Raw genomic sequence first — 24786 nt, 5'->3', positions numbered from 1 at the left:
CCTCATATTCTCCCCAACTGTCCATCTGAGTCCCACGGTGCCTCATCCACCCTCTGCTCAGAGGGCCACTGTCCCACCTAGAATGCCACCGCATCCTCTAGAGATCTTCGGTCTGCTTGTCCTCAAAGCCCTATCTCCTCGGTCCCTTCATGGCTACTCTCTGCCTCGGATGATTGACTTTTCCCTGATGTTATCTTTAAATTTTTATTGAATTGTATTTGAGATGGTCTTACTCTGTTGCCCTAACTGACTCGGAACTTGCTTTGTAGACCAGGATAGCCTTGAACTCAGAGAAACCTCGCCCTTCTGAAGCCTCCCAAGTGCAGGGGTTGAGGGCATGCGCCATCACACTTGGCCCTATAGTTTTCATATAGATGGTTGACTTGCGTGTATGTCTTTACCACAAGCGTGCCTGGGACACTTGTGCCAGAGGAAGGTTGTCAGATGCCCTGGAACTAGAGTCAAAGGCAGTTGTGAGCCACCATGTAGGTGCCAGGAATCAAACCCAGGTCCTCTTTCCAGGGCCATAACTAGCTCGTTCTTGGATTGAAATATTACTTCCTTCAAAGAGTTTCCCTGGGAAGCTTGCCCTCCTGAGGACCGCTCCCTGCTGGTTTGTCAGCAGGTTCCTGTGGGAGCACCAGGAGAGGACAAACCTCTGTCTTCCTCCCTGGTGTCTGAATGAGTGACGTATACGTGACTGAGGAGGTGTGACCTTGCCTGCGATGGTGTGAGGCCCTCTCCAGGCTTGCATTTCCTCACTCAGTCATCTTCTCACCAGTGTCTTCCTCCACCCACCCCCAGTGCACAGCTGCCATGTCTTGCCCCAGAAACTGGGCGTGCCCAGCTCACCTCCCTCGTTCACATTCACCCTAGTCATCTCAGCCACCTGCCCACGCAGCACCTCCTCCCAGCCACGCCCTTCACAGCCCCTCCCTGGTGCCATGGCTTAGGCTACTCCCTCACCTTCCCAGGCTCAGAGTGCCATGCTATGGGAACTCTGAAACCATGGGCCCGATACCTGCTCCTCGTTATGGCCCACCTGCTAGCCATGGGCCTTGGGGCTGTGGTGCTTCAGGCCCTGGAGGGCCCTCCAGCTCTCCACCTCCAGGCCCAGCTCCAGGCTGAGCTGGCTGCCTTCCAGGCAGAGCACAGGGCCTGCTTGCCACCTGAAGCACTGGAGGAGCTGCTAGGTGCGGTCCTGACAGCACAGGCCCACGGAGTTTCCAGCCTGGGCAACGGCTCAGAGACAAGCAACTGGGATCTGCCCTCAGCTCTGCTGTTTACAGCCAGCATCCTCACCACCACCGGTAGGCCACCACCACCACCAGGCAAATCAGGAGGAGGATCCAAGAACTATAGGGTGCAAGCCCTTCCCCCACCCCAAAGCTCCAGACAAAGCCATGGCTCTATCAGGCCTGACATCACAACTAGGGCTCCCCACACAACACACCCCAACTGGTGCCTCCACTTAAGCTGCCAGGAGAGGTCTGGCCTCCCTAGCCCTACCCCTCAGTACTCTGAATCCAGCAAAAGCCCAGGTCACATAGGCCTAAAGCCAGGCAGGGAATAAGTACATCAGGGTGGGATAGACTCTGGCTAGAGAGATGCCGTAGGAAGCACAGCTTAGAGTCACCCTCTCAAGAGAGGCTGAGAAGAGGAAGTGGTGATGTGCTTGGAGCCCAGTCAACAGGGTGCAGAAACAGGGTAGGGTTAGTGAAATTTCTGGCTAGGAGAACAGATGTGCTTAGGCACTGAAATAGTCCTAGGGGTTTGGTTTGGTTTCGTTGTCCTGCAAATAGTCTAAATACTTTTCAAAGTGAAATGTGTCTTTCTAACTTCTCTTCCAATTAGCTGGAACAGGACGGAACCTGTCTCGAGAATACATGCCCGCTGGCCCACCCAGTCCTCACTACTCCCTTACCTCACATCTGACTCCTATGGGCTTTGGCATTTGTAACCCATGGACCCTGTGATCTTGTTCTCCCAGCATGCCCCACTCTCCTCCCTCTCCCTTTCTTGCTTCTCTGGCTCTAAATGCTGTGTATACACTGCCTCTTTTCAGAACGTCTTCTTTCCCGCCGGCTTCCCTCACGGTAACCCAGGGCCCGGGCAGATACCCATTTGGGGAAAGAAAGCAGATGGCAGGTTGAAGATTTGGAAGCATTGGTTAGGATAAGAACCGATAAGCCCCAGGAAGCCAGCATCAGGCTAGGGATTCACCAGCTGTAGGGCACTTGCCTAGGATGCATAAGGCTCCCTAGTTCATCTGAAGTGCAGAGAAAGAGGAAGGACCTCTCAAAGCCAGAATGTCAGCTTTAAATTGTTCCAGCTAGCCTAGGGCATGTGTCTTCAGGGTTAATTTTCCAGAGAAGCCAAGAGTAACCCAGTGAGGTTAAGAAACCAGTCCACCATGCAGCGAATGAGGACCCCAGCCTGAAGCATTCATGACATCACCCAAAGGCATACGTGTGTGGGAGGTGATGGAGAAAGAGTGACCGCCATGGCATCCCACTCAAAGCTCGCTGCCCTCTCTCTTCCAGGTTATGGCCGTATGGCCCCACTCTCCTCAGGTGGAAAGGCCTTCTGTGTGGTCTACGCGGCCCTTGGGCTGCCGGCCTCTCTAGCACTTGTGGCTGCCCTGCGCCGCTGCCTGCTCCCCGTGTTCAGTTGCCCAGGTGCCTGGGTAGCTGCTCGCTGGCAGCTGGCACCAGCACAGGCTGCTCTGCTCCAGGCAGCAGGACTGGGCCTCCTGGTGGCCTGTGTCTTCATGCTGCTGCCGGCACTGGTGCTGTGGGGCATACAGGGCAACTGCAGCCTGTTAGAAGCCGTCTACTTTTGCTTCGGCTCACTCAGCACTATCGGCCTAGGAGACTTGCTGCCTGCCCAGGGAAGAGGCCTGCATCCAGCCATTTATCGCCTTGGGCAATTTGCACTTCTTGGTGAGTTCAGAAAAGAGGAGGGTAGAGGGGTCTGGACTACAACTCCCATAGACCACTAGGGGCTACAATCCACAAAGAGATCCTACTCTAGGGCACAGAATGGGTATTTGTAGTCCAAAGAACACTGGGAGACATGTTGAGAGTTTGCAAGTAGTGTCGTGGTGGATGGTCACCATGGGAAGCGGGTGGGGAACATTCTGAGTATCCTAAGAGCTGCCCTGACCGCCTCTTCTTCCCAGGTTACTTGCTCCTGGGGCTCCTGGCCATGTTGTTAGCAGTAGAGACGTTCTCAGAGCTGCCACAGGTCCGAGCTGTGGTGAAATTCTTTGGGCCCAGTAACTCTAGACCCGATGAAGACCGAGATGGCATCCTAGGCCAAGATGAGCTGGCTCTGAGCACCATGCCACCTGACGCCCCAGTCATGGGACAAACCATCCCGGCATCAGCATCACAACAGACACCAGCTTGCTGATGCAAGTAAGGTGACAGCAACCCAGCTCCGTCATTGGAGGACCTTGAGCAGGAGGCCCTAAGGAGGCCTGAAGAGCACAGGGGGAAAGGGTTATGGGAATGAAGATGTCATGGGATGATGTCAATGTTAAAAATTAAATGGACTGCTTTACACCAAGAGGCTTTGGGCTAGATCTTCCAGCACCAAGAAAAAATTCAACTGTGAGAGTGTGTTTATGTTAACCCCCCCGAACAATCTAGTGGGGGTGGTACACTCAGGCATGGAGGCATTGAGCATGTTTGGAGGTCAAAGGACAGCTTTGTGAAGTTGGTTCCCTCCTTCCACCTTCAGGTGGTCCCAGGGATTGAACTCAGATCCTCAAGCTTGCTCAACAAATGTTTTTATCCACTGAGCTATCTTTTTTTTAAGGTTCATTGATTGATTTTTTGAGTACACTGTAGCTGTCTTCAGACACACCAGAAGAGGGCGTCAGATCCCATTACAGGTGGTTGTGAGCCACCATGTGTTTGCTGGGAATTAAACTCAGGACCCCTGAAAGAGCGGTCAATGCTCTTAACCACTGAGCCATCTCTCCACCCCATCTTTTTTTTAAAAAAGATTTATTTGTTTAATATATATAAGGACACCGTAGCTGTCTCCAGACACACCAGAAGAGGGCATCAGATCTTACTACAGATGGTTGTGAGCCACCATGTGGTTGCTGGGATTTGAACTCGGGGCCTCTGGAAGAGCAGTCAGTGAGTGCTCCTAACCACTGAGCCATCTCTCCAACCCTCTCCACCTCATCTTAATGACCTGTTTCAATATTTTTTTCTTTAGAACAACATCACTGAGTTTAAGGCCAGCCTGGTCTACAGAGTGAGTTCCAGCATGGCCAAGGCAACACAGAGAAACCCTGTCTCAGAAAACAACAACAACAACACAACAACAAACCAAACATAAGAACAATGTAAACCAGATTGGCCTTGAATTCACAGAGCTCTGCCTCCCTCGCACTAGAATTATATGTGCCACCATCAATGTAGTAGAGAGTGGCCTTGAACTCTTGATCCTTCTACCTCCACCATCACCCCAAATACTGTATTTAAAGGTTTTATATGTGTACACCATCACACTTGTGTTTTCAGATTTTCTTTCAAAATGTGTTCACCCTCGGGTCCTCAATCCTTGAAAGGCCGCCTCTGTGCACCGCCAAGCTCAGCGGCTCCAGGTTGAGAATCCTGTACACATCCGCATTATTAGCCTAAGTCCCACCCTCTTCCTCCCATTGAAGCCCTACTGAGTAAGGGCGGGCGCTGGTTTGTTCTAGTTCAACTTTATTGCTCCCTTCAGAAGGGAAGGAGGACGTGGGTGTCGTTCCCACACCATCCCTTGCTTGGGGGATCCTGGCCACCGCCACACACTCACATACACTCCGATAAATAAATACTGCCTGGCAGGCTCACTGCTCCAGTCCGAGAACCTGATCGGTCTTGCTTCCGCCCGCTGAAGGAGCATGGGGGGGCCTGTCCTCCGCCGTACAGGCGGGGGAGTGACGAGGAGGGTCCACGACTAACCGGACAGGAGGCTCAGCTCAGGGTGCAGCGTTCCCGCCTGCTCAGCTGCCGGCTCACCTTGCGACGCCGCTGCTCCAGGCCTCGTTCTAGGCGCTCATCTTCCTCCAGAGCGCTGAGGACGAGGGGTTCAAGTTAGTCTCAAAGTTGACCCTACTTGCAAGCCTTGCAAACACTGCACTCCAGGAGTGCGCCCTGGGGCCTCTCCAAAGCCATCCAGGTCCCCCACTCACATTCGTTCCTTCTGGTCCAGGTCCCGGACCAGTTCATCCCTCTGGTTCACCAGTGATACCAGCTCCTCCAACAAGAGTTGCTCCCGGTGCTGCTGTGCAACTGTTTTCTGCCACTCTGGGAAACCAGGAGCCTGAGTCAGGAGGGTGCCTACCTGGCCTTCGTTCTGCCTCCAGCCTAGGCTGTCCTATTTCCTACCTTCAATGGCCAGCATGGCCCGCAACTCTCGGCTCAGCAGTTCGAATCTCCGCTCCAAGTCCTGCTCCTCGATGCTGTTAGAGAAGTATGTTAGGTTAGAAGTGGGATACAAGCGCCCAGCGCTGTGACCACTTCCTTTCTATCAGTTTCCACAGAGGGCTGGGAGACCCTCGGCGTCCTGTGCCAATGCCCACTCAGAGCTCCCTGTTGTTCCAGGTGCCCTTCCGTTACGGTGTGGATATGTAGGTTTCTCCCTGCCCACACCCCTCTTCTATTTTTTTTTTAAGGATTATTTAGAAGAAAAAGTAAGCTAACATTGTTCTGGGGAAATGATTCAAACTGCACACAGGAAGCAAAGCTGCCTCTGGCATGCAGCGTGGTGAAAGCAAGGGTAGGGAGAGGGGTTGGTCACCCCACTTCTGAACCTGCTCAGATGTCTCTCAGCTCATTCTCCTTACTGTAAAGCGAGAGTCAAAGTGGAGGGCCTGATTTCTCACTAAAGAGTACCAACTTAAGATGTATATGCTTAGCCAGGCCGTGGTGGTGCACGACTTTAATCCCAGCACTCAGGAGGCAGAGGTGGGGGGGGGGGGGGTGGGCTGGAGTGGGGCGGTGTTCTATGAGTTCAAGACTTGAAGGCCAGCACAGTCTACAGAGAGAGAGTTCCGGGACAGCCAGGGCCACATATGCAGAGAATCCCTGTCTCTAACAAACAAACAAATTCTCTTTGGTGCTGGAAAAATGACTCAGGGGTTAAAAGCATTGGCTGCTCTTCCAGAAGACCTGAGTTCAAGTCCCAGCACCCACATGGTGGCTCACAATTGTCTGTAACTCCAGTTATAGAAGATCTGACACCCTCCCACCACATACATAAAATAACATTAAAATAAATTACTAAAAAAGAGGTGTGGGCTGGAGAGATGGCTCAGTGGTTGTTAAGAGCACTGACTGCTCTTCAGAGGTCCTGAGTTCAGTTCCCAGCAACCACATGGTGGCTCACAACCATCTGTAATGGGATCTGGTGCCCTCTTCTGGTGTTTGTGAACACAGCTACAGTGTACTCATATACATATAAATAATTAAAAAAAAAAAAAGAGGTGTATGCTTTTCTACAGTAAGTTAGACAAGGCAAAATGATAATGAAATGACTGAGCAAAATCTCTCCCAAAAGATCTTTGAAAAAAGGAGAAAGAAGTGAGTAGGTAACTCTTAACCAAAGTAAGTTTCACTGCCTTCTAGGCCGTCCTGAGCCAGCAGGGTGGGTGAGCAGACAGAGGCCTGGCCCAGGAGGCTTAGAGCCCAGACTCACAGCAGCTGCAGCTGGTCCTGCCTCCGAATGAGCGCGTTCTTCTTGTTGACCAGGGTGAACCATTCTTGGATCAGCACCTCCTCCTGCAGCCTGTTGGCACCTGAATCAGGCCAGGACAATCACCAGAGATGCCTCCTGGCAGGGCAGAGCAGCTGGGGATCGGGGAAGGGGGCTTGTTTTCCTGTGGTATCTCTGAGGTCTGGGCTACACCCCACCAGTAAGCTCCTTCCACCAAAGGGACTCTAGCAGGGCCTCCTCCCAGCTCCCCCCAGGGTCAGGAACTGCCGCAGAGCTGGGCAGATCTAGGGAGGTTGTTGAGGAGTGAGCCCCAAAATGCCTGTCCCACCTGATTCCATGAGGCTCCTCAGTTGCTTCTCCACCTCAGCGGCCCTCCCATCTATCTGTCCCTGCTCCTGTTCCAGGGCTTGCAGCTCTGCGCACACGTACTGACTTGTGTCCTGGAACCGTTGCTGAAAGGGTCAAGAGGAAGGAGAGGACAGCTGAGCTCATCCCAGGCCCTCTCACAAAGTACCACAACAGTTCTGCCTGCCCACCTAGCTCTCCTCCTTACCTGGCCAGCCTCTTCCCCGGGGTTAGGGGATGATTCCTCAGTAGGAGGGTTCCCACCTGCAGACAGAAACCAGGATAGGTCCCTCCAGCTAGCAGAACCCCCCCACCCCCACCCCCCCCACTCCCCCCACTTCCCCACCCACCCGCCCCGGAAGCCCTCAGAAGGATCTGTGAACATTGTGAGCTGAGTTCGGTCACCACCCCCACCTTCCAAACAACTTACTGGGTGGCTGCTGTGGGGCTGTGGCTGTGAGTGTGCCAGAGTCAAGGCTGGAGTCAGGGTTTGGGCCTTCCTGTGGAAAGAGTCTAATGAGAGTGGGACTCTTAGTTCCCAACAGTCCAGGTCACTGCAGATAACCAAAGACTCTCGTACACCGCAGAGGGAGGACCTCTGGTCCAGCTGCTTCTCCTGTTCCTCAAGCACCTCCTTCAGGATAAAGGACTTCCTCAAGGAAAAGCCATGCCTTCACTCCCATCCAGGGCCTGGGCCCAGGGTCACCCACCCCACCTCTCTGCCTCCAAATGCTCCTTCGGGGACATTGAGTTGATAAATCTTTTAGGGTTAGTCAGTGACAAAAGATTGGGAAAGACACAGCGGGGGCCCTTTCTTTCCACTTCCCCTTTCCTCCAAAGAGCACCCTCAGGTCATCTGCTCTTGCATTTTGTGGGAGCCTCCATCACTGTTAGTGCTGCTGAAGCCAGAAGCCAGGCTACCCTGAGTCAGCATCTACCCTCTGGCCACAAGGGGGCGCCCTCCTACCTGCTAGGATCCCATACCTAGAGCCAGCCATGGTCTTTGCAGGAACTAAAGAATTTTATCCTGGAAAGGCTGTCCGGCTCCCACTGTACCCCACTCCCTGTTACTAGGGCCCGATTATTTTTTAAAATAGTCTATATTGATTTTATGGTATGAGTGTTTTTCCAGTATGTATGTATGTGTGGTGTACTGGTGCTTGGTGTTTGCAGAGGTCAGGAGGGGGTGTCAGATGGCCTTTAGATCTCTTAGAAATTGGTTCAACACCATGTGGGTGCTGGGAACCCAATTCAGGTCCTCTACAAGAGAAGCCAGTGCTCGTAACCCCTAAGCCTACTGTCTGTCTAGCCCTCATGGGGCCTAACTTTAACTTTCTAATAGTCTGGCTCCTTGAACAATACTGTTAGCCACTCTAATGGCTCAGAGGTGTGGAACCTAAAGGAGTTGCCCAACTGTTCACCCCAATGTGTGCCCATCAGACAAGCCTTCCCGGCTCGGGTGCTATCCTGCCTGGACTGGGATAGCAGTGGTGCCACCAGTCACCACCATGCTCCACCGTCACTCACTTCCGACTCAAACTGGGAGGCCTCCCCAAAACATCCACTTATGGTGTAACTCTCTCCATACCCCATGTCAGCCCCCAGTCTCAGCGCTCAGGACTGGGGAGCACAGCCTCGATTCCCTTCCCACCACAAGGCCCACCAAGTCACCACCCTCTGGCCACAGCAATGGCCTTTCAGTTCCCTAAAAAACTCCCTGGATCTGAAACCACTCTTCAGCTTGAGTTGCTCCAAACCAACTACCCCTTCCTGGCCCAGCTTGGACCCCTCCTGCAAACAGGCCCCTCACACGTCTCTCCACACCTCTGCCTCTCTTCCTGGCCTTCTAGTGTCTGGCCCCACACTGAGGCAGAGATCACCCCAGAACTTACTCATCGTGGCTCAGACCCCACATACCTCCTCGTGCATCCTCTTTAACTAGAGGCAGCCTATATATTTGGGACAGGATCTCACTGTGTAGCTCTGGCTGACCTGAAACTTGCTATGTAGACCAGGCTGACCTCAAACTCACAGAGATCCACCTGCCTCTGCCTCCCAAGTGCTGGGATTAAAGTGTGCACCACCTGACTATCTATTTTCTTTTCTTTTCTTTTTTTTCGGAGCTGGGGACTGAACCCAGGACCTTGCGCTTGCTAGGCAAGCGCTCTACCGCTGAGCTAAATCCCCAACCCCCTGACTATTTTTAAAGATTGAGTTTTTAAAATTTATTTTTAGTGTGTGTGTGTGTGTGTGTGTGTGTGTGTGGTGAATGCATGTGCCTACAGAGCCCAGAGGTATCAGATCCCTCTAGAGCAGGAAGAGGCAATTGTGGACCACCTGATGTGGATGCCAGGCCCTATGGATTAGCAACATGTACTCTTAACCATTGAGACATTTCTCCAGTCCCATTAAAGTTTCTTTGGTTTTGTTTGTTTTGGTTTGTTTGTTCATGACAGGGTTTCTTTGTGTAACCCTGGCTGTCCTGGAACTCCCTCTGTAGACCAGGCTGTCCTGGAACTCCCTCTGTAGACCAGGATGTCCTGGAACTCAGAGATGCCGCTGCCTCTGCGTCCCAGGTGCTGAGATTAAAGGCGTGCAGCACCAACCTCCACCTAGCATATTAAAACATTTTTAAATATTTATTTGTAATCACGTGCATGCCACACACAGGTGAGTGCCCTCAGAGACCAGAGGCATTAGTTAACCTGGAACTAGACTCACAAGCTGTTGTGACCTCCCTGTCTTACATGCTTGTAATTGAACTTGAGTCCTCTGGAAGACCAACACTCACTCCTAACATTAAGCCATCCCCCAAGCCCTGGTTTATTTTATTTTTAAAATCATGTGTACGTGCATCCAAGTGCAGGTGTCCTTGGAAGCCAGAAGAACCTGTCAGAGCTTCTGGAGCTGGGGTTACAGACTTACACTGTTAGCCACTGGCTATGGGCACTGGGAACCAAACTGAGACCCTTCGTAAGAGCAATTTTCACTCTTAACCCTGAGCCATCTTCCCAAGAGACTGACCCTTTGGCTAGCTCAGGGGTCCAACACATTAGGTACACCAACTAAAGGCAGTAAGCACTAAGCACTAAGCACTAAGCACTGGTGTCTCTCCAGGGACCACTGAGGCAGTGATTAGTCACACTGTGCAGACAAGACAAGAGGAAGCCAGAAATGAAGTTTGTCACAGAACTTGATCTATGGTCCAGGGTTGTCTGACTCAAAATTCATTTCCAGCCTGGTGGTTGTGGTATACGCCTTTAGTCCTAGCACTCAGAAGGCAGAGACAGGCAGATCCCTGTGAGTTTGAGGCCAGCCTGGTCCACAGAGTGAGTTCTAGGACAGCCAGAGATACGAGCAAAGAAATCCTGTCTCAGGGAAAAGGAACAAAACCAAAACCAAGCAAACAAATAAAATCCAACTTGTTCCCAGACTTGGACATACTACCCCACGGGGCTTGATAGCATCTTTGTGTGAAAACTGGGGATAGATCCCAGCCCTGATGCAGGACTCCAGTCAGGCATCTAGGGAAACATTTAGCCCATAATTTTGACACCATGCAGTGTGGCTTCATGCCACTTTGCAAAGTGTTTTCACGATTTTGATCTTATTCTCAGGAGAAAAAGACCCCACCCTCCAGTCCCCCCACTCCCACACCCCCACCCTTCACCCCTGACCCCCCCACTCCCTGCAGGGCCCAGCAGAGGGCAACAATTAGAACCACAGACTCAGATAGCAGGAGCAGCATAACCCTTTGCCTCAGTTCTTCATCTCCCTCAACTTCACTATCCCCATCCTTAAAAGGCAGGAGTCCTGCTTCCTGTAAGGGACACTGTGGGAAGCCAGGGAATCGTGCAGATGGCCCACCTGGCAGAGCCGGCTGAATAGGAGGCTGAGGACGAAAAGGTCAACCACGTATGTGCTTACTCACACAGCCCTAGTGGGAATTCCAAAGCCTCTTCCTCATGTCTGACCCAAATTCCTCTTTCTATACTTTCTTTGCTGGGCTGCCCTAAAAGCACCCATGTTTCTCACGCAGCTCTTTCTACCCCACCTCAGCCTCAAGGTGCCTGATCTCATCCTACTCCAGGCCTTGGGGAGCTTCCAAGGGTGGAGTCGGGCTGAACAACCTCCTAAAACTATAGGGGCAAAGTCAGCCAATGAGAAAGGCTCCTCTGTCCCACCCATCAAATATCTCCAGTGAGGCTAGAGCAGGGCCTGGCTCAGAAAGACCAGCTGTGGGACTCAGCCCCAGAAGGGGGGACCCGCCCCTTTGTGATTTAAAGGGCCACTGACCTACATTAGCCAGCTGGGCTACAAGTCCCACCTCCACCTCCTCCTCCAGGAAATGCCTTTCTACTTCTCTTTCCCAGATTCCCCCGTCTCCTGACCTTCCCTCAGGGCTCCTATTCCCTTGACTACCTCACTGCCATCTGGGGACTTCATGAACGTGACTTTCAAGTCCCTAAATGAGACCTGAACTTCCTGAGACCGCCCTTTTGCCTGTGTGGATCTCCTAATTTGAGAACCATGCCTTCCCATTTTCTTTTGTTTGTTTCTCTCTCCCTGCCCCCTCCCTCCCTTTCTCCCTCTCTCTCTTCCTTTCTCCCTTCCCTCCCCACCTCGCTCCTGTTTTATTGTATGTTATGTATGTGTGTCTTGTATGCTTGCGTATGCGTGTGTGTGTGTGTGTGTGTGTGTGTGTGTGTGTGTGTGTAGACCAGTTGTCTTCTTCTATCACACTCCACTGTGTTTGCTTGCTTGCTTTCTTATTAGATTTATTTATGTATGGGGGAGTAGGTGGTGTGCCCCAAGCCGTGGGTGACAGTAGGAGGATAACTTGTGGGAGTTGATTCCTTCCTTTTACCGTGTGGATACCAGGGATAGAGGTCAGTTTATCAGCCTTGGTGACAAGAACCTTCACCTGATAAGCCATCACCCTGCCATCTTATTTTTTGAGACAGCATCCCTCGTGGAACCTGGAGCCTAGATTGGTACAGGCTTTTTCCATGGTGCTGGGGATCCCAACTGAGGTCCTGGAGCTTGTGGTGCTAATGCTTTACCCACTAAGCCCACCCACACCGACACCCACACCCGGCCCTGGCATGTTTTGCTTTTTTGTTTTGTTTTGAAATGGCTTGAACTCCTCATCTTTCTGCTTCTACCTTCCAAGTGCTGGGACTACAGGCATCCCCCACCAAGCCCAGCATTTTGCTGTTTTACACTGACTCTAGTGTTTAAGCCGCCATGTGGTTGCTGGGAACTGAACTCGGGTATCAGGAAGATCAGTCAGTGCTCCTTACCGAGGAGCCATTTCTCCAGACCCTCCACACTAGCATTTGAAACCAGGACCTCTTGGGCAACCGCTCTACCCCTAGGCTATTTCCTTGGTCTTGTTTTTCACTAGGGAAAATTGTATATCCTACCAACTAACTTGAGGACCAGCTGCTTCCTCCACAAAGCCGCTCTCCGTTGATGCTCTCCAAACAGCAGCTGCAGGTGTGCAGGTGTGCAGGTGTGCAGGTGTGCAGGTGTGCAGTGACCCCTTCTACTGTCACCCTCAGATTAAAAGCCTATAGCCTATAGCCAAAGTTCATCTTCAGTCCCTGAGCTTCCTGTAGTATTTTCTCTCCTTTAGCACACTGCAGTGTGTGTGTGTGTGTGTGTGTGTGTGTGTGTGTGTGTGTGTGTGTGTGTGTGTGTGTGTGAAAGAAGAGGGAGAGGGAGAAATGACCTGAGACCTAGACACTCCAGGCAAGAAGTCCTACCTCCTCTCATTAAGCCTCAGGAGTTAAATATTCCACCCAGAGACTCTGGATGCTGGGAGGAGCTCCAGGGGCCACTAGAGGACAGTATCCCTGCCCCTGGCTATGGGGGAAGGGGGTCCTAGTTGCTAGGTGACGCCCAGGGCCACACACAGAGAAAGAAAAGGCCCAAAGACCAGTACTAAACTTGGGCCCTTCTGCAAACCTCCTATACAGCCTATGTTTCTACAAATTGGGTACCAAGTATTAGAAACCGCTCACATATTCAAAACCGGCAACGCAGTATAGGTGTTCTGGGCCTGTAGGCTTTGTCTCCTCATAGGAAGCTCAGTACCATACCAGGGGCCCCTTCCACAGCACCAGGGTCCACCTGACAGAACAACATCCCAGCATCCAGCTAAGCCGCTTCTCTTAAACTGCCACTCCTGTACCTGCTGTGACATTGGGGCCGCTCAGGGCCGATTTCTGAAAGCTCCCCATTGTCCTATGCTGCAGTAGGGGTACTCACCACAGCCCCAGATCCTGCAGGCCCTGCTCCAACTGCAGCTCCAGAGTCCTGGTCATCCACCGAGAAGGAGTTGCTATTCCTTAGTCTGGATCGCCTCTTCTTTAGCAAATCAGCGTCACGCACGTGGGAGAAAGAGCCATGTGCTCGGGGTGGAGGTACTGGCCCAGCCTCCCCATTGACCGAGGACCGTCTCAGTCTCACACCACTCACAGAACCCGGCGCCCCAACTCCGTTCACCAGCCCCTCTGTGGGGACCACGGGGGATGTGGACGACCTGGCTCTAGGGCCGTCGGAGGATGCCTCTTGAGGGACTGCTTCCTGGGCAACCTCGGCCTCCCCATCCTTAGAGGAGGAGCCCAGGTCCGTGTCCCTGGAGGCTACCTTGGGTATTGCCCCAGTCCCGCGGTTCACAGCCTCCTTAGGCTCTGTAGACGCTTCAGCCCCATGTTCGCGTAGCCGCTGCGCCAGGTCTCCTGCGTGTAGGCAGTCCGGCAGGCTCGGCTGGGCGTTTCCCACACGATAAGTGCCAGAGCCACCGCCGCCCTCCAGTTGCACCAACTGCAGCTCCTGCCCAGTGCAGAAGGCACGGATCTGGCACAGGTACGTCATGACGATGAGCTTGTCAGGTACGGACAGAAGCACCATGTCCGCTGGCTCGAGCAGCCGAGACACGCCCAGGGCAGCGAAGCCATCAAAAGCCTAGGAAGGGTGTACTCTGGTCAGAAGCCGCATCCAACCAGCAACACTCCAGACCCAAGCCAGCCCAGGGGGTCCCAGAGACTCTAAAGCCAGGATTTGCTCAGCAACGCCTTGGCCCTTCAGTAGAGGGAAATCTGACATCAAGGCCCGCCCTCGCTGTTACCTAGCAACTGTACATCGCCCACCCAGTTAGGATGGTTTTCAAAAAAAAAAAAAAAAAAAAAAAAACTAGGAAAAATATGCTTTTAAAATTTAAAACACCAAAACAAAACTAGGGAAACAAACAATTTAATAACCAAAAAGATTTTAAAGTTTCTAAAAGCCAGGCCAGGGGACTGGACCTCAGACTCCAATTCTCAGGCCGGCAGCTTCGATCTCTAACTAGACCTTGTCTCCAGCCATGGCTCCCTCCTCATCTCACCTGCTTGTTGTTCTGTTTGATGTTGAGTGGATCAAGGGAGAAATAGTCACTGCAGAGAGAGAGTGCTGGTCAGGTATGGGTGGCACTGATGTCCCAGCAGGCTCACTCCCCATCCAGCCCTATATCCCTGGCAGCTCACATCTTGTCTGGGTAGAATCGATGTAAAATAGCACAGAAGGCCAGGCCGTTGCGCCAGGATGTGGTGAAATTGGTGATGCAGACACCACGGTAGCCCTTGGTGACCTCTTGGCACCACTCCAACAGGGACTGGCTGGAACTGACCAGGGCAGATGGTGCCTAGGGACACAAGGGTTGACTTAGAGAATGTAGTCTAATGACTTACGCCCTTTGGGGGAAGCTCAGGTCTGGCACAATACCACCCAAGCTCTGAGCTTACAAGGGTCACCGGAGACTACTGGCCGGAGTATTGAGGCCAGGCAAAAAGGTTTCCAGCTTAGGGTAGTGGAGTTATCTGCCAAGGTCACCTAAAAGGTCAGTGGCACGCAGGCAAGGTCAGAGGTCACCAGCAGCCACACCTCAAAGTCAGCTCAGAAAATCAGCTAAGGGGTATGCATTCCATGCAGCCCAGCAGGGTGGGAGGGCCAGGGCATCCTGAGGGAGGAGGGATGATGGACCCTCTTGAAGCTGAACCCCCCCGCCCCCCCAAAAAAATCCCACATCTTAGTCCACCAGGTGGGTCCATGCAGAGCCACTGTTCAATCAGCCCCAGGTTAGTGGGAAAGCAGACTGGCACCCAATGGCCCCCAACCCTACCTGGCTGCCCGGCAGCCTCCTGTCCTCTTCAGGCTCCTCTGGGGAAGAGGCCCCTGAGGGCCTGGGTACCCCAGCCCCTGCCTCACTGGCCACTTGTGCCTTATTCAGGCTGGCCTCCTTGAGGCTTTCATCGGCTTCTTTCCCCTTCATGGTTCCCAAGACCCCAGATTCTGTTTCCTGGGCCTCAAAAACATCAGATTTATTCTCTGGAGATTCAAACCCCTCCCTCTCTGCTTCCTGTTGCCCCAAAGTCCAAGATTTGGCTTCTTCTATCCCCAAAACTTTAGTTTCTGGCTCTTGTACTCTGGATGCCTCTGGCACTACTTCCTTGGCCCCAGAAAACCCTTGCTTAGTCATAGGGACTCCTAAGGCCTCACATTTAAGAGCTCCCCAAGCCCCAGGTTTCTGGACCCCCAAAATGTCAGTCTTTACCTCCCCTGACTCCAAAACTATAGGTTCTGTCCACTGAGCCCTCAGTGCCTCGGCCTCTGGCCTGGAGACCCCAGCATCCCCTGGCTCTATTTCTTGGGTCCAAGCTGTCTTTGCTTCTGTCTTTTGGGTTTCTAACATCTCGGCCTCTGCTTTCTCAGCCTCTCCTCGAAGAAGCCCCAAGTCTCTTACTTCTGTCTCCTGGGCTTCCGGAATCTCAGACTTTACTGTCTTAGCTTCTGACTCTGTGATCTCCAAGTCCTTCTGGGTCCCAGTGAACTGAGAATTCACTGTCTCTACCTCTGAGATCTCCCGAGTCTCTGTTTTTCTCTCCGGGGCCCCCAGTATCTCAGACTCTTCCAACTTAGCTTCCAACTCTGGACCCCCTGAACCCTCAGATGATATTTCCTGGGTCTTCAGTATTTCAGCCTCTGTCCCTCTAACCTCTGCCTGTGACATCCCAGTGCCTCCCACCTCTGTCTTCTGGGTCCCTAATATCTTAGATTCTGGTATCCCAGACACAACTCTCAGTGCCGCAGAACTCCCAGACAGCTCCTTGGCTCCCCGTGTCTCGGTTTCTTCAGCTTCTGTCTCTGGGACTTCTGAAGAGCCAGCCTCCTCTTCCAAGATCCTGGCTACCTCAGTTCCTATTCCCAGCACCTTACAAACTCCTGGTGCTCTCTCTGGTGTCCCTGAGATCTTGGTTTCTGCTGTCCCCGTATCTAGAACCCCTAAACCTCTTTCCTCTGTCTCCAGGGACCTGTCAATCTTGGATTCTGGTAGCTCAGCTTCTATCACAAGTACTCCATGACCTGCTGCTAGCTCCTGGGTCCCCAGTATAGCATCTTCTGCTGTCTCTGTCACTGAAACATCGATCTCCTGGTCCCCTACTATTGTAGATTGCATCTGTGGGGACCCAGAATCCTCACATGCTATTCTGTGGACCCCCAATGTCTCGGTTCCTGCTGTTTCAGTCTCTACTCTTGGAATCTGACCAATCTCCACCTCTGTCTCCTGCGTCCCCAATTCGTCAGACTCTGTCATCTCTGCCTCCACCACTGGAGCCTGCCAACCTTCAGCTGCTATCTTCCGGGTCTGCAGTATTCCAGTTTCTGCCTCCCCTGCCTCTGTTTTCTGGGTTCCCAATACCTCAGCCTGTATCTTCAACACACGGGCCCCACCATCTGCTATCCCCTGGGCTTCTAATGTCTTAGTTTCTGCCGTTACTGTTTTGGTATCTGGAACTGCAGAACCTCCAACTTCCGTTTTCTGGACCCCAAATTCCTTAGGCTCCCTGATCTCAGCTCCTGTCCTCAGCATCCCCAGAACCACAATCTCTTTATCCTGAGTCCTCAACACCTCAGACTCTGCTGTTCCAGTAGCCCCTGACTCCAGGACCTCTGACCTTGCTGCTTCTGACTCTTGGGCCTTCAATATTTCAGATTTTGCTGTGCCAGTGTCTGTATCTGGGGACTCTAGTGTGCCAGCATTTGTCTCTGGTGTCCTTATAACCTCCCATGGCACCCACTCAGCCTCTGTTTCTAGAACCCTTGGCTCCCCAACTTCTGCCTCCTGGGCCTTCTGATCTCTAGATACCACCCCTTGGCCAACTGACGGGACTCCCTGAAAACAGCTCACCTGGGGCCCAGCACCAGCTGCTCCAGCAGAGGGGCCCCGCTCCAGGCCTGTCCTCCCAATAGTGGGGGCTCTACCCCTCACCTCTGTGCTTTCTTTCTCCTGGCCTGCCGGCCTGGCATCCCTGAGATCCCCTAGATGCTCTTCAGGCTCAGCTGGAGGGGGGTTCAGGTCACTGGGAGCCTCTTCCTGAGTCCTAACCCCCATCCTCCTCTGAGCACTCCTAGGTGGGGCCTCAGGAGTTTCCTCAAGTCTTGCTTTGGGCACCAGCCCTGCAGCCTCTGGTCCCTCTGTGGCTCTACGTTGTACCTTTGACTTCTGCTCAGCATCTACTTGATGAAGTTTTGAGCTCTCTTCAGCCTCGCCAGCTGTGGTGTACGACTTCTTAGTGTTCTTCTCTCTATTCTCTGCCCTACTAGGCCCTGGCATGTCCCCAGTGTCCCCCTCTTCAACTTTGGATCTGTCTCCTCCCAGATCGTCTTTGGAGCCTCTGACCTCAATGTCTGGTTCTGGCCTGGCTCCATGGGCCTTTGTCCCTTTCTGAGAGCTTATTTGGGTCTGGGTCTCCCCAGAAGAGCCCATTCCTGTTGGAGGATCCTCTGAGGTATTGGGGATCTCATCCCCCCTGCAGGGGACTGGGGACCAGGGTGCATCAGAGCCTTTCCGGAGCCGAGGGGCTGGGGTGGGGACCATGTTCTGATCTGGTTGCCCAGTTGACCTGAGGAAAAAGCAAAAACAAATGTTGGGAGGCCTCCCTCCTTTTAGGGTGCACTCTCAGCCCTACACCACCCTTTAGAATGTTATAGCAGTAGAGAGAACGGTGGAGACTGGGGTGTCTGTATCTGCTTCTAACAGCAATGGAGCTGATTCCTTACCTTGTCTCTGGTGGGGATGGTGGGGGCCTTGGGGTTTCAGGCCCCACCTGGCCCCCGGCTATAGCAGCTGGTTCTGACCCTTGGCCCCGGAAGGCCCTTGCCGGGGGCGCAGGGGCACTCACAGGGGCACAGCTTGTGTCTTCAGCACTAGAGGGCCTGGCAGCTAGGGGAAAAGGGAGGGGACGCTGAGAACTGCATTGTGACATAGGTCCAGTCCCCAACCCCAGTCCCAGGCCAAGTCTCACCTGCCTGCTGGGGCTGAATGTGCCCTTCATCTTCTTCCTCACAGAGTGTCTTCAGCTCTCGAGACCGATCTGAAGGAGGGATCCATTGGAGGGGTATAATCAGACCAAGGCAGGACTCTACGGTTTGGCCCCACCCTGACCCCAACTAGAGTTCAGGGCCTACCTGGGAAACGCCCCAGTCTCAGGGCACAGCCCCGGCCTTGAAGAAGAGGCAGGCCCACAGATGCAGAAAGAGAAAGAGTGAGAAAGAACCACAAAAATGAAGGACAAAAGGCTTTAAGGAGGAGAGGGGAGGGACAGCAGAGGGAAGACAGACTGGGTCGGGGGTAGGAGACTGGACAGAGCCCACGCATCATGTGACCCAGCTTCTTGGGCCTAGAAGGGACTAAATGAGCATCCACCTAGAGATGAGATGGCCAGGAACATGGGGTGACACTGTGGGTCCATTCTAAAGAATTCTGTTTAAGACTGATGTAACCTCAGGACCAGGACCAGGCTGGGACAATCAGAGCTGCCGGGCAGTACTGAGCACCTGTCACTGGGCATGCACCAGCCCTGCCCCAGAGCAACCAGCACTTGGGACCCAGGAATGCTACATCCATCTTGGGCCCTGGCAGTCTCAGCCCATAGATAACTGTGAGCCCACCTGACTGGGGACCTCCAGCCCGGACCTCAGGAGCCCCAGGGCCATTGGCTTCCTCCTCATCACTCTCGGCAAAGTCATCCAAGTTTCCCACATCACTAGGCTTCACACTCATGAGGCTGGCCAGACTCTGCATGTCATCGTCCCTGTGGGGTTGAGTTCGGGAGTGAAGGCCGGGGTCGGAGATCACTAGCCGGGGAGGGTCAGGAACACAGGTAGGTACTCACGTGGCACGGCCTTCACGCAGCAACACCCCAGAAAGGGTGAGGCTCAGTTCAGCATGCACTACCTTCACAGACTTGGGCTTCAGCTTCAATCGAAGTGGAACCTGAGCGGGCACGGGCCCCGCATGTTGGGCCAGGTTCACATCAACTGTGGCCAGTACCTTCCGCTGTCCTTTGGATTCCTGTGGGCAGGGGAAGTGGGAAGACAGAGGAAGAAGCATCAGTTGCTATCCTGAGGCCCCTGAGATCACAGGTCCAACCTACCCAGACACTCACATTTTCAATAATAAAAGTCCATTCTTTGGTTTCATACTGGTCCACGTGAGGGTCCTGGAGAGGGGAGTACTGGTGAGCATAGGGTTTCAAGGAGGGCAACACCAGAAGAACAATCTGCACTGGCTGGGGCTGGGGCGGGGCCACCGTACCTACTGTTCCCCCCTGGGATACACTCTAGCTTCTTTGAGTGTGTGTGGTGGGGAAGGGGGTACTGGATTGAACCCAAAACCTCACATATTCTCTACCGTTGAGCCACATCTCCAGCCATCCTTCTACTCGGACTCCTTTTTCCTCTTTTTTTTTTTTTTTTTTTTTTTTCGAGCTGGGGACCCGAACCCAGGGTCTTACGCTTGCTAGGCAAGTGCTCTACCACTGAGCTAAATCCCCAACCCCTTTTTCCTCTTTTTAAAATATTTATTTTTCTCTCATGTGTCTGGGCATTTTGCCTGCATGTGTGAGTGTGACTGGACACATTTGGGTATTGCCCCTATAGGGCAGAAGAGGGTGTTGGATCCCCCCTGGAACTGGAGTCACAGATGGCTATTGGCGGCCATGTGGGTGCTATGAATGGAACCCAGATTCTTGGGAAGAGCAACCCGGGCTCTTACCTGCTACGCCATCTTTTGCGTCCCTATACCCTGGCTTCTGATCTCAGGTGACTTTCTTACTACAGGATTTCTTACTAAACACTACCCCCTCCAAGAGCACTTCAGCCACTTGCAATAACCTCGAAAAGATTTTGGTTCCACCATTTAGTTCTTTCTTGTGGGTGAGCAGTCCTCCAGGAGTGCCCATGGCTACCCGGCATCACTAGTCTCTGCCTGTGCCTGTCCATGTCTGAGCTCCAAGGACTCACCCTGTACAAGGTCACAGAGATGTCCACGTTCTCAGGAACCATCCACACCACAGTGCCACGGTAAGGGTTCTGGATGCCAGGCTGCCAGCTGTGGGCCTGCAAGGGGAAGTGAGAGCCCTCTCCTGAGCCCAACTCTACCCTATCGCTACCCCGCCCTTATCTTCTTTCACCTCATCTTCCTTCTCCCTGTAGACACCAATGTGGCTTGACCCTGTCCACTCCCCCATCAACTCCATCTACCTTCTCCTTGGCCCTGGCCTTTGACTGCATCCCAACCTGGACCCCCAGTTGCCAATCTTTTTCACCTTGGAGCAGATACGTCGGTTCCTTCGAGTCCATACCACCACCAGCTTGTCGGGCTGCCTGGAGGATAGGGAAGCACCGCTTAGTTAGGCCAGACCCAGCTTCCTCATCTTCCCTTCCTCTTCTCTCTAGTTCCCTGGGTGGGGGGGATGGCGGGGACGGAGGGGGTCTCCCCTGGTCCTCTTCCCGAGGAGAGGGCATGGGCAGCTTCTTATCTCAGGCCACAGAGTGTAGGTGGAGCCTCTCATGTAGGGTGGGGCAGGGAGCAAAGGGCAAAGGCCTGGGCAGTGGAGATTGGAACATCGTGGCCCAGTGAGGCCTATGCAAAAGACAGCGACAGACAGGGACAGCCACACACACACACGTGTGTACACAGAAACATGGGGAGACAAAGTCTCAATAAAGCAGCCCATCTGTTCAGAAATACTTGTGGAGAGCTTCTAGACGCTCAGCCCTGTTCTGAGGGCAGAGCAAAGGAGAAGACAGGACTCGAGAACAAGGAAAGTAGAAGAAGAGTTTAGGCATGAAGTCTGGCTGGCTGGTGCGGACCTTTAATACTAGCAGTTGGGAGGTAGATAGAGGCAGGTCTTTGAGTTCAAGGACAACCTGGTCTATATAGCAAATTCCAGGACTGCCAGGGCTATGTGGTAAGACCCTGTCTCAAAGCAAAACAAAAGAAAAGAAAAACAAACAAATGGGCTGGAGAGATGTCTCAGCGGTTAAGAGCACTGACTGCTCTTGCAGAGGTCCTGAGTTCAATTACAGATGGTGGCTCACAACCATCTGTAATGGGATTCGATGCCCTCTTCTCTTCTGGTGTGTCTGAAGACAGTGACAGTGTACTCACATACATAAAATGAATAAATCCTTTTTGAAAATGTGTGTGTGTGTGTGTGTGTGTGTGTGTGTGTGTGTGTGTGTGTGTAAGAAAATAAATGATAGCAATGAATGTAAGAGCACCAGTGGAAGGGGAAGCCCTTGGTCCTGCCAAGACTGAACCCCCAGTGAACGTGACTGTTGGGGGGAGGGCGGTAATGGGGGGAGGATGGGGAGGGGAACACCCATAGAGAAGGGGAGGGGGGGGGTTAGGGGGATGTTGGCCCGGAAACCGGGAAGGGGAATAACAATCGAAATGTAAATAAGAAATACTCAAGTTAATAAAGATGGAGAAAAAAAAGAAAAGAAATGAGTAAGTGACTCTTAGGGGGCTGTAATAGAGCCTGCCTGGGGTCTCTTGGAGGCTGGGTTTCTGAGCAGAGGCAGGAGTGGAGGAGGTGGCTTTGTGTGCAGTCGTTCAGAGAAGCTCCAGGTGGAGGAACTGAGGGTAGGGGAGTGGCAGGGGCAGACTGACTGACAGTAAACAGGAGGAGTGAGGCCAGAGAAGCACAGGGTCAGCTTGACATTACACATACCCCATCCACAGAGGGCATGCTGTGGGCAGCCCTTTACTGCACTCAGTGTCCCTGAGCAGGGTCCAGCAGCGCCCCTACTTCCTCAAAGCCAGGGCCACTGACCACCACTCTAAAGGGATGATGGCAGTGGAGTCCCAGGAAAATCTGAGGAGACTGCCAAGCAGTGACAGCTATGCTGAACATCAAGCATGTGCTGCAAAGACTCGGGGGAGGTAGACATGTGTGGCAGAGATGCACAAGGAGAGCTGCACAGGGCTGGGCCATTAGCACAGGGCCTCTTTGGGTTAGTGTCTGACCTCTGCCCAGGAAAGTAGGGTTGGTCAAGGAAAGGATCAGGCAAAGGAAGCGAGAGAGCATTCCCTGCCTGTTTCCAGGCCCACAACTGGAGGCTTAGGTCTGCCCAGCTCACTATCTCTCTCAAGGCTGAGGCAGGACAAGTGGTTTACGGTTGTTAACCCCTTGAGGTTTCTGAGACACAGAGAAGTAGGCTAGATAAGGTCACACAACTGAGTCTATAGAGTCCTCTGACCCAGAAGTAAGAAACCATCCCCGGGCTCCAAACCACAGGCAAAGCCCGGGAAAGCCTTCCCAGAAAAGGGAAACAGTAAGGGTGTCTAGGGAGGGTGTGGCCTGCTTGGGCAGCCTGACTCAGGCCGGCACGCCTTCTTGGGAAGCCATGACCTAGGCAGGGGCCAGCTTCCTGTCCTGGGCTCCTGGCTAAGAAACCCAGCAGGCCTTACCCAAGTTGCTTGTGACTCAGCCCACTGACACTGTCTGCTCACCAGAACCATGCCCAGCGTCCCTCTGGCCTCACCCAGAATGCTGGAGCAGGAGCCAGAGGCCAGAGTTCAAGTGCCAGCTCCCCTGTGTTACCCCAACTAGTTGTTCTTCTCCCTCACCCCTTACTGCATACAGGGCCTCCCCGTATGCTCAGCATGTTCAAGGCCAAAGATTAATGGTGACTGCCCCAGCCCGAAGACCCCAGCCTCTGCTCCTCCGCCTCCCTTTAGACCCCATAGTTCCGGCCTACCCCAGCTCTTCCCCCTTGGGAGTCTATATTTAGCCCTGCCTGGCCTGTGAGGCCCCCACAGCTGTGCCCTAATCCAGCCAAGAGAAGCTGACACCAGTGAGCACATATATTTAGGGTGTGACGCAGGGGCCTGGGCAGCTGGCCGGTGGGGGCATGTGAGCCAGATGCCCCCAGGGCCCTTTGACAGTCCAGGACAAGACCTGTACTGTCTTAGGTGTTGTCCCCTCACCCAACTCTTTCCCTCCACGGACCCTCTCCTGAACTCACCACCTCCTAGGGCTTCAGGCCCCTTTAAGTCTCTCCCCGCCTCCCTCTCCATCTCTCCAAGCTCAGTTTCCCCTTTTAAGGACATTGTGGAGACATCCCCAGCTCTGGGGCCCACTCTGGCTGAAGGAAGAGGGGCAGAAAAAGAGAAGGCCACATCTTCATCCTGAACCGGACTAAGAACCATGAAGTCTTTCCCAGCCTAGGCCACCTGGAAACCTAAAAACTTGTTCTGTTTTCCATTGCCACCCTGGACCACTGTTCTTGGCTTGAGGACTTCTCCTTCACTCCCTGACCACAGCTGATTTAAATGCAGGGAAAGGCAGATTCTCCTGCAGCCTCTGAGTTCTCCACAAGGTCCTCCACACCCGTAGTCCCCCAAACTGCAAGGTACCTGGGTGACTGGAATACCTAGGGCGGGAACCCCTTAAGCTAGATTTGAGGGGATTTTTTTCAGGTTCAAACGAGTCAAACTAAGTTGAATCCCACATCAGTCTTAGGTGACTCCCTCAGGTTCCCCTTCTACTCACCATTTTTTGGTGCACTCCAACACCAGTTCATGGTAACACGCCACAAACTGGAACTTGGCGGCCCGCTTGCCCACCCGTTGCAGGCGCTTCCACACTGAAGTCATGGCCGAGCAGCTCTCCCAGACCTCTTCTCAGGCTCGGGACTCCCTCTTGCCCACCACTGCTGGCCCAGCCAGGGTCCCCATGGTCTCTGGAGCTCCTTTCTATGTCGCCTGATCTGTCCGCCCCGTCCGAGTAGATACGTCTGAGGTTCGGACCTAGGCTGTGCTTGCTGGGGTGGCCGCCGGGGTCCGCCTGGTGGGCTGGCTGAGTCTGCCGGGCCGTCGCGGCCCGTCGAGCTGGTCGGAGCTCCGAGTTGCGAGCGCGCCGTTTCCTGGAGCCGCACCCCCACCCCCCCCCCCCCCACCCCTGCGTCCGAAGGCGGGCGGGGCTGCAGCGCGGGGCGGGCGACCCTGCTTCCGGGACCTAGCGTCCGGACCGGGACACCCGGGTACCCGGGTTTGGGGGTGGAGGGAACGAGTCCCGATCGCAAAGACAGTTTGGTGGGCGCCCGCGAGCCGGATGGGGTTGGGGGGACGTGTGAACTCCAAGAAGTAACAGCCCTCAACTTGGTGCTGCCCTTCAAAAGAGCTGCCTCGGCCGTCTCCCTTCCTGCCTGCAACCTTGTGGCATTGGTTGGTACCCCATTTTCCAAGTAGAGAAATTGTAGAGACTGTGAAAGGGAAAGAACCGTTCACTGAGCCAAAGCTAACGTTCCTTAGCTCTGGGTGGGAGATTCTTGTTAACGTCCATGTCTTTAACCAGAGAAGACAAATGCAGGGTTCGGGAG

The 24786-nt window shown here is 53.5% G+C and overlaps 2 protein-coding genes across 6 annotated transcripts; one reads left to right on the top strand and one right to left on the bottom strand.

Annotated features, from left to right (window-relative positions):
- Nucleotides 1-941: 941 nt before the first annotated feature.
- Nucleotides 942-3570, top strand: Kcnk7 (potassium two pore domain channel subfamily K member 7). Its single transcript, XM_032891165.1, has 3 exons — nt 942-1310; nt 2544-2942; nt 3182-3570. Exons 1-3 carry the CDS (start codon nt 992-994, stop codon nt 3412-3414), a joined length of 951 nt encoding a protein of 316 aa, XP_032747056.1. The 5' UTR covers nt 942-991; the 3' UTR covers nt 3415-3570.
- Nucleotides 3571-4713: 1143 nt separating this feature from the next.
- Nucleotides 4714-24344, bottom strand: Ehbp1l1 (EH domain binding protein 1 like 1). Of its 5 annotated transcripts, XM_032891125.1 has the most exons (20): nt 23958-24344; nt 20724-20781; nt 20419-20514; nt 19563-19616; nt 19290-19468; nt 19066-19208; nt 18420-18488; nt 18175-18337; nt 15857-18017; nt 15236-15781; nt 14601-14758; nt 14462-14510; nt 13342-14040; nt 7499-7568; nt 7277-7332; nt 7052-7175; nt 6706-6805; nt 5397-5470; nt 5201-5315; nt 4714-5082 (listed from the first exon to the last, which is right to left on the bottom strand). In XM_032891125.1, exons 1-20 carry the CDS (start codon nt 24059-24061, stop codon nt 4983-4985), a joined length of 5118 nt encoding a protein of 1705 aa, XP_032747016.1. In that variant the 5' UTR covers nt 24062-24344; the 3' UTR covers nt 4714-4982. The 5 variants fall into 5 exon arrangements, with proteins under 5 accessions (XP_032747016.1, XP_032747015.1, XP_032747017.1 ...); XM_032891124.1 differs by having other exon boundaries at nt 15236-18017; XM_032891126.1 differs by lacking the exon at nt 15236-15781 and having other exon boundaries at nt 17303-18017.
- Between the last annotated feature and the right edge of the window lie 442 nt (nt 24345-24786).

The sequence above is a fragment of the Rattus rattus genome, chromosome 2 (genome assembly GCF_011064425.1).
Source record: "Rattus rattus isolate New Zealand chromosome 2, Rrattus_CSIRO_v1, whole genome shotgun sequence".
NCBI classification, from domain to species: domain Eukaryota; kingdom Metazoa; phylum Chordata; class Mammalia; order Rodentia; family Muridae; genus Rattus; species Rattus rattus.
Note: the sequence above shows the minus strand (reverse complement) of the source record. Positions and strands in the feature narration are given on the sequence as shown.